The sequence below is a fragment of the Montipora foliosa genome, chromosome 11 (genome assembly GCF_036669935.1).
Source record: "Montipora foliosa isolate CH-2021 chromosome 11, ASM3666993v2, whole genome shotgun sequence".
NCBI lineage: Eukaryota > Metazoa > Cnidaria > Anthozoa > Scleractinia > Acroporidae > Montipora > Montipora foliosa.
In genome coordinates, this window is record NC_090879.1 from 41,776,046 (window position 1) to 41,788,545 (window position 12,500).

General features: G+C 41.1%; 1 protein-coding gene and 1 long non-coding RNA gene across 2 annotated transcripts in view; one reads left to right on the forward strand and one right to left on the reverse strand.

Moving 5' to 3' along the window:
* LOC137976519 (uncharacterized) overlaps nucleotides 1-574 on the forward strand; it is a 9,944-nt gene extending 9,370 nt beyond the window's left edge. The window contains exon 2 of the long non-coding RNA XR_011117771.1: nucleotides 326-574. This is a non-coding gene — a long non-coding RNA (uncharacterized lncRNA). The remainder of the gene's footprint in view (nucleotides 1-325) is intronic.
* The window catches only part of LOC137977852 (mediator of RNA polymerase II transcription subunit 23-like), a 100,622-nt gene that overhangs the window by 81,482 nt on the left and 6,640 nt on the right, over nucleotides 1-12,500 (reverse strand). The window contains exons 5-6 of the mRNA XM_068825199.1: nucleotides 7,863-7,974; nucleotides 6,944-7,042 (exon numbers count right to left, since the gene is read on the reverse strand). Coding sequence (XP_068681300.1) covers nucleotides 6,944-7,042; nucleotides 7,863-7,974 — 211 coding nt within the window. The remainder of the gene's footprint in view (nucleotides 1-6,943; nucleotides 7,043-7,862; nucleotides 7,975-12,500) is intronic.

Consider the following 12,500-nt stretch of genomic DNA (forward strand, 5'->3'; position numbering starts at 1 on the left):
TACATGTGACCACCAAATGCAGACATCAAAGTCACCAACGCAGTTGCTTGCAGAGGCTTCAGTATTCCGACCACGACGAGATGCAGCAATTGCTGCGGGCCTACGAATTCGGGATGCAGTTCATGCAGATAAATTTTGAGAACAGTGCTAGAATTATGTTCACTGATGCCAGTCATTGTTCTTTGAGTCATTATAGTATTCCTCAAGTTTCTTATAGATTCTTTTTCTTGGACTTACATGTGCTTCCCCAGAGAAAGCACATGGGGGAGTGTGTCTGAATTAGGATCAATTATATATCCATTTTAAATTTAGTACTCATTGTTAGGCTCATTATTAAGGTTTGTTGATGTTTGGCGAAATTCTTAATAGTTTCTGTAATTGGATTTCCATCGGGTCTTGATCCAATCAATCATATCATGTTAATCTAGGGTGTGCCAGAACAATAGAATCTTTGAGCTTTGAAATATTATATAGATGTTTTTTGGATTAGTTTTTTTTGGAGTGATTTCGATCTACTAGTGAGAATCTGTGAAGACTTATATACTTCCGGAATTAAAGGACAAGAGTTGAATTGGGACGGTGTGGGCTATCTATTCCTATTCCCCATAAGAGAAAGTTATCGACGGTTGACAACGATATGCGCGCCATTCTTTCAAAGGCCAAGGGACAAAGCATGATTTGGCTACAATTCTTCACGTTGCGGATCATCGCATTAAGTCCGCATCAAGTCAACTCGACAGCACTGATCAGCTACCTTTAGAGATTGAAAAAAGAGAGCATGGACCGCTCAATAATTGTTATGAATCACCTTATCAAGGTTAAATACATTCTTTGACCCCCAACAACGTCCGAAGAAGCTACCGGGAATGCTTTCAATTCCACCGATGACATCATACAGAAAGGTCGAAATGTTGAAAACGAAAAAATTTGCAAGATTATAACACACCTGGAAACGTCTGTATCTCTGTCCTTTATTTCACGCAAAAGCTGGTGCTTGCCTGTGAATGGAAAGTACCCCGTGCAATCCGCTGTTCAAATTTTGAAGAAGATGCAAGATCTTGGGCTAGGATCTATTCCTGAAATAAGCCATCCGCATAACAGCAAAAAATCGAAATTGTTTGTTAAATGCCGGTACAAAGATCTTAGCGATGATGCGTGTGCCTTTCTCCATTCACTTCCTCTTTCACAGGAAGAATTTAATGCCTCCTTTAACTCCACTGCCTCAAGCTGAGTGACAATACCGATTTTGAACATTTAATAGCCTTTAAGGATACTTCTTTACCTGAGTGACACTACTCCCACCGTAAATAAACATGTCAGCGTTTACTGTTTTTGCAAAGCAGCATTGTAATGGTACAACGAACTGTCGTTAAGTATTATCATAGAAAACGGCACAATAACATAGGATATTTGTTCTATTTACAGTCTTACAATAAAACTTGTTTAGTGTTGAATAACATAACATAGGATATTTGTTCTATTTACAGTCTTACAATAAAACTTGTTTACTGTTGAATTTAATAGAAATCGGAGAGTGAATTCTGGAGAATCTTAAGGTACAATCGTACAATCGGAAGAATCGGAGAATCGGAGAGTGAATTCTGGAGAATCTTAAGGTACAATCGTAGAATTGGAAGAATCAGAGAATCGGAGAGTGAATTCTGGAGAATCTTAAGGCACAATCGTAGAATCGGAAGAATTGGAGAATCGGAGAGTGAATTCTGCTTTTTGAAACATCTTTTTAACGTAAAGTCTTACGGTAAAATCATCTTAAACATCTTAAGGTACAATCGTACAATCGGAAGAATCGTAGAATCGGAACAATCGGAGAATCGGAAAGTGCATTATGAAACATCATTTTAACGTAAAATCGAAAGAATCGGAGAATCGGAGAGTGATTTCTGGAGAACCTTAAGGTACAATCGTAGAATTGTAAGAATCGCAGAATCGGAAACGAATTTCTGTGACATCTTAACATAAAATCGTAGAATCGGAACAATCGGAGAATCGGTAAGTGCTTTCTGAAACATCTTTTTAACGTAAACTCTTAAGGTAAAATCATCTTCAAGGTCTTAAGGTAAAATCGTAGAATCGGAAGAATTGGAGAATCGGACAAAGATTTCTGAAATATCTGAAAGTACAATCGTAGAATAGGAAGAATAGGACAGTATATTCGTAAATCATCAAAAACTGTAGTGGTCATCTTAAAGGTCTTAAGGGTCTTAAGGTAAAATCGTAGAATCAGAAGAATCCGAGAATCAGACAAAGATTTCTGAAACATCTGAAAGTACAATTGTACAACAGGAAGAATAGGACGGTATATTCGTAAAACATCAAAAACTGTAGTGGTTAAATCGGATAATAGTACCCCTAAATCGGTGTATACTATTCTACGATTTAGCCATAATTGCCACAAAGCTTGGCAAGAGATACCCGCTGATTTAGTCGCCAATGCCTTCAAGCTCTGCACCGGCACCAAGGATGAAGCTGTGTGGGAAGAAGAAGAAGCTGGAGCTGATGAAGCAGATGATGAGTTGGAGAACGATTTTGATACGGACAGCGAGCAGGAAGACTACAGTTCTTCTCAAATTCTGATCTTAAGATTTTGTTGTGCAAAAATACTTGGCTCTAAGGCGCACCCCAATTTTAGCACTAACTTGCCACCCAAAGACAGGTTTTTCTTCAAAAACCGTGCGCCTTACAACCGAATAACTAGTGTTGTAACGGTAATTCAACTTAACATACACAGCGTCACAGAGACACAAACTCCTCTCCTCAGCTGCGGGACAATACTGCAAATTTGAAGGACTAAGCCACATAGGGAATATGACCTTTGTACTGAACGTTCAAGATTGTACACCAGTACAACATGCACCGTGACGTGTGCCTGTCGTTTTACACTCTGAAGTCAAGGAAAAGATTGCTAAGATGGAAGACAAAGGAATAATAAAGAAAGAAACAGATCCAACAGACTGGATAAACAGTATGGTTGTAGTCGCAAAACCACAGAAAATATGAATCTGCCTAGACCCTAAAGATCTAAATCAAGCACTTAAAAGGCCAAAGTACCAGATGCCGACATTAGACAAATTGCTGCTGAAGCTGAACAATGCTAAAGTATTTACCACCCCAGATGCCAAAGATGGGTTCTACCAGATCTCTGTCGATGAACAGAGCAGCAAATTGACCACATTTTGGACGCCCTTCGGTCACTACAGGTACCCCAGAATGCCGTTCGGATTCAACACAGCACCTGACGAGTTTCAAAGGGACTACAAGAACAACTTGTTGATCTACCAGGAGTTGAACCCCTACGCAATGACATGCTGGTCATAGGCTACGGGGATACGCAGGAGGAAGCTGAAAGAAACAATGACAAAAACGTCAAAGCTTTGCTGAACAGAGCAAGGAAAGTAAACTTGAAACTCAACAGCAAGAAAATGAACTAACACAAAACAGACGTACAGTTCATGGGACACGTCATCACCAAAGATGGCCTGAAACCAGATCCGGACAATATCAATGACGTCGAAAACATGCAAAAACCAACGTCCAAGCAAGAGCTGATGAGCCTACTAGGCTCATTAACTACTTAGCCAAATTCCTGCCAAAACTATCACAAGTTTCTCAGCCACTACAAGACTTAACCACAAAGAAAGCACCGTTTGTGTGGTCGCCACAACACGACAAATCGTTCAATGAAGTGAAACTACTCGTAACAAGCCACCCAGTCCTAAAGTACTATGACGCCAATGAAGAAGTTACGCTTTAGTGCGACGCCAGCAAAAAGGGACTCGGAGCTACACTACCACAGAACTGACAACCTGTCACGTTCACTTCTCGAACACTAACACCAACAGAGCAAAGGTATGCTCAAATCGAGAAAGAATGTTTAGCTATCGTTTTTGGCTGCAAGACGTTTTCACAGTACATCGCCAGAAGAGCCAAAGTCACAGTGCAGTCAGATCACAAACCGCTGCAGTCAATCTTTAAGAAGTTCCTTCTAGAAGCACCATGCCGCCTGCAAAGAATGATGCCGAGATTGCAACGACATGACATACAAACCTGACCCACATTTGTACATTGTGGATCACCTCTCGAGAGCTTCAGTGCCAGACGTCCGAACACCAGAGACTGAGATCCAAGTGTTCCAACTTGAAGCAATACGTCTGCTAACTACAGTAAAGGTCAGCAGCGAAAGATTGGCAGTCAGCTCCAGAAAGCCACAGAGCAGGACCCTGTGATGCAAACATTGAAAACAACAATACTTACAGGATGGCCTACACAAAGAGAGGAAGTACCCATACACGTTAGGGAGTTTTGAAACTTTACAGATAAACTTACATTACACAACGGTGTATTGTTGAAGAACCAAAGGCCTATCATCCCTAAAGATCTGCACTCCGAAGTCGCCTCACGTATTCACTCTAGCCACCTCAGAATTGAATCATGTCTTCGCAAGGCAAGAGACCTTGTATTCTGGCCTTCAATGAACAGTGAAATCAAGGTGGCAATTATAATAAACTGTCCCATATGTGCAGAGTATCAAGCTAAACAGCAGAAACAGCCAATGTAGTCACATAAGATTCCAGACCGCCCCTGGAGCTGCCTCTCCTCAGACCTGTTTACACGATACAACAAAGAGTATGTGGTCCTCGTTGACAGTTATTCAGACTTCATCGAAGTCAGGCAACTAAAGACAGCCACATCAGCTACACTGATAGAGTTCTACAAGGAGCAATTTCGTCAACATGGTATACCAGATGTACTGATGACAGACAATGGACCTCAGTATACCAGCCGTGGGTTCACTGACTTCACTCGGGAATGGGGGTTTAGACACCTCTCTTAAATGAAAGATAACAAGATATGCAAAAGGTAGTAAGAGACAAAGCCTCTCTTGTGTTTAGTACTTTCATGCACAACTGCAAATGTAAAATTCCCCAGTTATACCTACTGTACAGTACATTTCCTTTTACAGGACAAAGGAGAAGCTGAATGCATGAGCACCTAGCTGGCAGCACTTGCTACCGTTTCTGATAAAACATCTAATTTATTGCCTCAAGATCTTCCGTGTTCACCTGCCATATTTGGAAATAGACAGTTAAATATATCTTTATGGCTCTGGTCTACTCTAGATCATTATTTTCGGAAATCTATTTCATTGAGTATTCTAACGCCATGTTCCTTGGACCTGTGGCGATGCCTGACTGATCATGGCATTTCAAGAGTGCAACCCACGTATACAGGTTGCCGTGGAGGTCAATGCAAACGAATTGGAATCAATTACAGGCTTAGTCAAGACCAGCAGCCTGATCTCTCCTCCTTGTGCCGTCTCAATCCATCCAATTTGTCTATCTTCAACATATCTACTAGGTCAACTGGAAATCTCAAAGGTGAAGCTCTTTTGCATAACACTTCAAGGGAGTCATTACATATTCAATCTTACTAACACCTCTGTTAGCATTCCAGCAGGATCCCAAGAAAACCTCATGGGACAACAACAGTCAAACTAGTAACTTTGTGGTGGACGGCGCACGGGATATGGGATCACGTGAAGAACTCGCTCACAGTAATTCATTTTATGTCCCTAAAATCATGGTCACAAATGTCATGTCAATTTCACCCAAGATAAGTGAAGTGTGTGAATTCGTGTTGCACAACACAAACATGGCTCCAGTCTTCAATAGCTACATGTATTTCAGTCATTGATATTCCGGGCTACTCAGTCATACGTACTAGGGACCGTTCATCTGATCATCATGGTGGTGTTTGTCTCTACATTAATGCAGTAATTCAATACCAACAAATGGAGGATCTTTCGTGCTATGCCGATCACAAGGGATTATGGGTTCAGCTACACCCCAAACACCTGCCCTGAGGATTATCTTCCCTGATAGTAGCTGTTGTCTATCATCCTCATTGGTCCGCCGCTGAGAACGAGTTCATGCTAGAACACTTATTCCAGTCGCTGCAACTTGTCGAGTCATGCTTCCCTGATCGTGCTCTTATTGTGGCAGGAGACTTTCATAGTCTTGACACAAAGCCAATTGAAAGGCACATCCAGCTCAAACAAATAGTAAAAATCTCAATCAGATTGGACACAATCTTAGACCGTGTCCTCACCAACCTGTACCGCTTTTACGATGCCCCTCAGGGATTCCCGCCCTTTGGCCTCTCTGACCATAATACCACTACTGTGGAAGCCAAAGTAAGAGACAATTATAATTTGTAGTCAACAATCTAGATTTGTGTTCAAGCATGAAAAGCGGGAAAGTAGGAGAGCTGAGCTTGGTAGATACCTGTGTGCAATTGATTGGACAATGTTATTCTCCATCTGCAAATTGTTGTCAGGATATGCTTGACATATTCAATAAAGTGCTGCACACAGAGCTTGACTTTCTGATGCCCATCAGGAGAGTTCCAACAACACATTTGATGCCCCGTGGATGACCAATCACCTTAAATCACTCATTCTCAAACCACAAAAAGCCTTTCCCGATGGCGGCACCGAATCAATACTGTAAAAGTTCCACAGGAATGCTGTCAATCATGAAAGGAAATTGTGAAAGGCCTCATTTTACAAGTCTAACATCGAGCATATGAGGGAGGAGAATCCTAAGGTTTGGTGGTGTGTATCTTCTAGCTGATTGCATGTAAATGTAATAACATTATTCAGCAAAATACATTGTATACATGATAAGAGATACATGTACCAAAATGGGAAAGAACAAAAAAAATTGTGCCAAGTTAAGTATTTTTTTCTTACATCTTGTGTTTTTTTTTTAATTGTCCCCATTTTTGCCATTTCTGCCATTGGCCAAACTTAGGCGAATTCGGCGAATTTGTGCATTTCTGGACATAAGTGAGTTTTTGAGGTCCCCCTCCCCCTATTTTAATTGAAATACAGATATGATAAGAGCAAACAAGATTCAGCAAGTACCTTTACACAGGCCTCTATTCGAGCAGTGTACACGGCATCAGAAGAAAAAGGAATATTCTGAAATCTTTGGAACACCAAGCTAAGAATGTCACGGCAACCCTGCAGGAAAAAAATAATATAAACATAATTAAAAGAAGAAGGAAAAGAGGAAGATGATGAAAAAGATTTTTATTTAATAAGGGATGCACATTTGCACATTAATTAGACAAAGTGTATCCTTCTTTATTAAAAACTGAACTACGGATATCAGATTTCCAGCATTTTCATTGGCTTGCCAGGCACAGGCTATCAGTTCATATAGATGTACCTGCTGTACCTAATAATTATGGTCAAGGAACGCATCAGCAATAATATTCTACTCAGGCTTGCTGGATATACAATGATTATAACCAACTCAGCGCGATATTTATCACTTCATATCCAGTGCACATTCATAGTCTAAGAATAATTTGTTAAATATATGGCCCTCAGAGGAGTAATAACCTCAGTCAGTGCTGGGTTAACAACAGGCACAAATACAGCACATGTACAGCACAACCAGAGTAAAAATCCTGTCCTCATTTGAGGAAAGTGAGTGCTTAAAGGACGGCGCCTACTAATTTAAAGGTTTTTTTTCCCCAGTTTATGATTATGCAGCAAATGTAGTACCAAGAGTACTTACTAAGATCTACTTTTTCCGGATAGTTTTAAACCACGCAAAAATATCACTATATTGGTAAGCATCACCGATAGGAAACCAGAGTATCTCGAGATGCGCACAACATATGCGCAATAACAATTATAGGCACCGTCCTTCATCACTAACAGCCTTCCTTTAACAAACAAAGTTACAATATCACTTAATAATTATTATTACCGGTAGTCAAGTTTTGAAAAACTAAATTATACCTTACAATATGCTAGTACCGGTAAGTCTTACCTTATAATCAACTCCACCAATGATCCGCAGAAGCAGCTGAAAAGTCTTGCACCACATAGCTTCCTTATGAAAGCTGAGATGAGGTGTCTTCAGGATGGCATCACAAAGTAGTCTTAAGAACGATGCAACAATAATATTAAACAATAATAATTATTAATCATAAAATAATGTTGGGTGTTTTCCATTAAGACAAAATTTCCGGAAATTTCGGGCTGAAGTCAAATGGAAAGGTCCATTTCGGATTGGTCCCACAGGAATATTTTGGGACCTCTCTGACCGGTTGGTCTGGTCTGACGGAAACGTGCCATTACATTTATTAAAATTATCGTTTCCAGTCCCACTTCAATGTATGTAGCCGAAATTTCAGTCGAAACGTAAATGGAACGCTTCGGTCCGGTTGGAATTTGACTTCTGATGAAATGTGTTGTTCCATTTTTCCTTGGTTAGTTCCACTGGTCTGCGACCTGATGGTCAGGTATAATGGAAAGCACCTGTTAAGTCTCCGAAAGCTGACGAACACCAGAACAAAAGGAAGTAGTGCATAATTATGTGCAATAAGCACAGGCTGCTAGCCAAATACACTACAACTCCTCCCCCTATAGCTAAGGTACGACATATCAAAGGGATTCAAACACAACATGCTTCTTTACATATTAAGCACAGTCCAAATGTCAGTTCAAAGTTCACAAGGCTTCGCACACGTAGTGGATATTATCTTTCAGGATGCACAGCCAGTTGTTGCTGGGCTACATGTAGGTGTTGGTATTTCCACTTCTGTGGTGCACACAGGTGTTTGTTCAGAGGCTTCAGAAACAAGATCCTCATAGTTCTCAGGTTGAACTTGGTGGGCCAAGGGTTCGAAAACACGGGTGTTGTTGGGGGAGTTGGTTTTGGGGTTGCAGCTGTTCACACAGGAATACCTGCCCCCCTTAAGGTGGTTTGTGTGTCAGCGCCAAACCAAATTAGGTCCAACTTTCACTTCATAGGACAAGGTACCATGCTTGGATGAGTCCAGCTACCTACTTAGTAGTACCAGTGTAGTCGCCCTATAGTTATTATGGTCATCGGATAATTTTCTGGTTGTCCAATCCCTTGAAGAGGCATTTTTTTCTGCCTGGTGGTTCTTGACCTTTAAGACAAGCTCTGGTTTCAACAGGTCCAGTCGAGTGCTGATTAAATTATTTGAAGCTCTGCACGTAGCCCTCAGCTAGCCATTAGTGGCAGAAGGGGATAAGGTGCTGATGTCACAGGCTTGATTCCGTTTCCCTTGAGGAAAAGCTTGAATTCTCCAGATTTAAATGGCAGTCCATTGTCACTCATCAGTTGCACGGGGCCACCATATTTAGCAGAGAAGTCTTGAAGCTTCTCAATGGTCTTTGTTGAGGTAGTGGTGTCCATTTGCTCTATTTCCAACCATCTTGAATAGGCAACCACGACAATCAAGAAGACTATGGCCAAGGAAGGGGCCAGCAAAATCAATAAGGATTTGCTGCCAGGGCGAGGAAGGCTATTCCCAGAGATGTACAGTGTTTTACTAGGCTCCCCCTGGACTAGTTGGCAACCCAAGCAAGATCTTGCAGTATCTTTGATTTCCTCGTCTATTCATGGCCACCAAATGGAGCTTCTGGCTAGGGCTTTCATCTTCACCACTCCCAGATGTCCTTGATGAAGTTCTTCAAAAACTTTCAGCCGAAGCTTAGGGAGCACTCTGACTCTGATTCCACACATCAGTCAGCCACCAAGGACCGAAATTTTATCTCTGAGGGAACAGGAGGGCTCCAGTGCTGGGTAATGGCTGCTAACCCATCCCCGGGTGGCCATCATGAGAACTTGACTCAGCACTAGTACTGGACAGGTTCTCTTTGTGTTTCTGATGTCATCAGCTGTAAGTGGTAATGGGTCAAACTGCAACATAATTGAAAACATTCATGGGGTCCACCACTTCTTCAGCTGCTTTCTCTTCACTTTTAAGAGGCAGGCAAGAAAGGCCATCGGAATTGCTATTGTTCTTGTATTTGATTTTGTAACCATAGCCAGCCAGGAACAATGCATAATGCTGCAGTCTACATGTAGCCGTGGTGACAACTGAAATGCTCTTGTGAGGATGAAAAATTGACGCAACTGGCTGATGATCAGTGTACAGTGTGAAAGGTCGACCAAACAAATAAACATGTAACTTACTGACCCCCCAGAATATTGCCAATTGAAAGCTTCCTTGTCAATTTGTGCATACCCCTGCTCAGTCTTAGTGAGTGTTTGTGAAGCAAAAGCAATGGGTCTTTTTATTCCTTCACTGATTCATCACATGTGATAATATGGCACCAATCCCTATAGGAGATGCATCACAAGTGAGCCTCAGTGGCAGACAAGGATATCATAATGTGTTAACACTTGCTCTGAGGTGATCATTCGTTTCCATTGTGGAAAGGTGCTCCACGTTCTTCAGTCCATTCCCAAGGATGGTTCTTCTCTAATATGGTTTTTCAAATGTTACACCAGTGTTAACAGATTGGGCTTGAATCTGTTATTAAAGCAGTTGACAAGCCCCACAAACAATCTCACTTCAGTTACGCTCTGTGGACGAGACACATCCAAAACTGCTTCCACCTTTTCTGGTGACTTGTGGAGACCCTGGTTGTCAATATCCTGACCACAGAATATCATCTTCTCTTTGAAAACCTCACACTTAGCCTTGTTAGCTCTCAACCCATGACTCTGTAAATGGCGCAAAACCTCTGCTAAATTAGCTAGGTGTTCATATTGTTCTTGTCAGTGATGAAAATATCATCAAGGAAACAGCTTGTGCCACAAGCTCGCCCCAATGGTTCTTTTCAATGGTTCGTTGCCAAATTGCAGGTGCATAGGTGATGGCAAAACCCAGACGGTTATACTGGAACAAACCCTGATGGGTATTGATGGCATGCTTGGCGGAGAGCAATCTTAAGAGAATTTCTGTCCACCAGAAAGGTTTACAAAAATGTCAATTCTGGATTCAATGTGACCTTGAAATTACTGCAAAGTCTCACAGAACCATCTTTCTTAGGAACTGGCACAATGGGTGTGGCCCATTCACAAGGCAGAGCCTGTGTCAAGTTCCATTTTAAGACCTTCTACCTCCAGAATGTAAATCTACCCAGATGACATTGTTGTGACGTTTACCCATACTGTGTACCACTAAGGAGGCCAACAATTAATGTCTTCATAATCATCAGCATCATCAACAGCATGGCACTCAAGAAGTTTTTGGTACTTGTCTTGGTTTGCCCTGATGTTTGGAACAACAAACCCACTGGATACAGTATGTCCTTCTTTGCCATAGCAAAATCAAATCTTATCCCTTACATTATTACATGTACAATTGAGAGCTAGGTGAGCATAACTGCCGCAGTGATAGCACTGGCTGGTAGCTCCTAGTTTTCCACTTGCTTTGTTGTTTTTTGTTATTAACTTGTCAATGTGGCGGACTGGGTTGAGCTTGTTTTGCAACTGGGCAGCATTGTGAATGGCAGTTTCCATTGCTACAGCAATCTTAACAGCTTTAGCGTATTTCGTTTTGGCTTCGAAAAGCAATCGCCCTTGAATCTGCATGTTTCTTAAGTCCACACACCAGCCTATCTCAAGTGCTTTGTTTATAAGTTAGTGCCAAAATTGCAATGTGTCGCAAGCTTCTTTAACTTGGCCATGTAAGGGTAAAATTTTTTATACTTTCTTCTTCAAGTAGACTTCATTTGTAAAAACAGAACCTTTCCACAATTTCCAGTAGTTTTAAGGACTAAAATGCTCTTGTAGGGTAGTAACTATCTCTGTAAGAGACTTGGTATCTGGTTTTTCTGGCACGAGAAGATTCTTCAGTAGCATACAAAGTCTTCCCAATGATCACACTCAACATTAAGGTTCACACTTTGTGGATGTTACTGATGTTGTTTGCTGAGAAAAACTGTTTAACTTGCTCCACATAGGCTTCCAAAATCTCCTTTGTATTATCAAAAATTCTGTATCTTTCCAATGGTGGCCATAACTTGTTGAATCGTCATTGCCACTGTGAAGTGTCAGAAAGCTGACAAATGCCGGAACAAGAGGAAACAGTCGGTACGCATAATATTCACAGGCCGCTCAATGGTTGTGTTGATAACAACATTATTTTACAGTATTTCCAGAAATGTACCTGCCAACTTGTACATAACGTAAAAGTGATACATGCCAAACTGTGATGAGCATCACAAAATGACCCTATCAAGTCTGAATGCCTACAATACAGCAATACAGTGGGTTAGCAGTGTTCCACTCAGGAGTTAGAGTTACAGTAGATGGGCTCTCACAAGACATTATCGCTTGACAATGTATGTCTGGACAAAAATGATGTTGAAGTTGAAGAGAAAGGTATAAAGGGGACACTCTGTGACAATACCTTATGACAATTAATTGACACATCTAGACATAAATTATCTGCTCATATGAAATAATTTTTCGACTAAAAAAGCTATGTCAATGTAAATGTAATAGTGTGTGGTAATAAAAGTCCACTAGTTGTCTGGAACATGATGGTTTTCATCCCAAAAGATTGGTAAACCTTCCTGGCTCTTTTGCACAAATGGAAAAGGTGGGTTCAAATTTTTACAAACTGAGTATCCTTGAAGC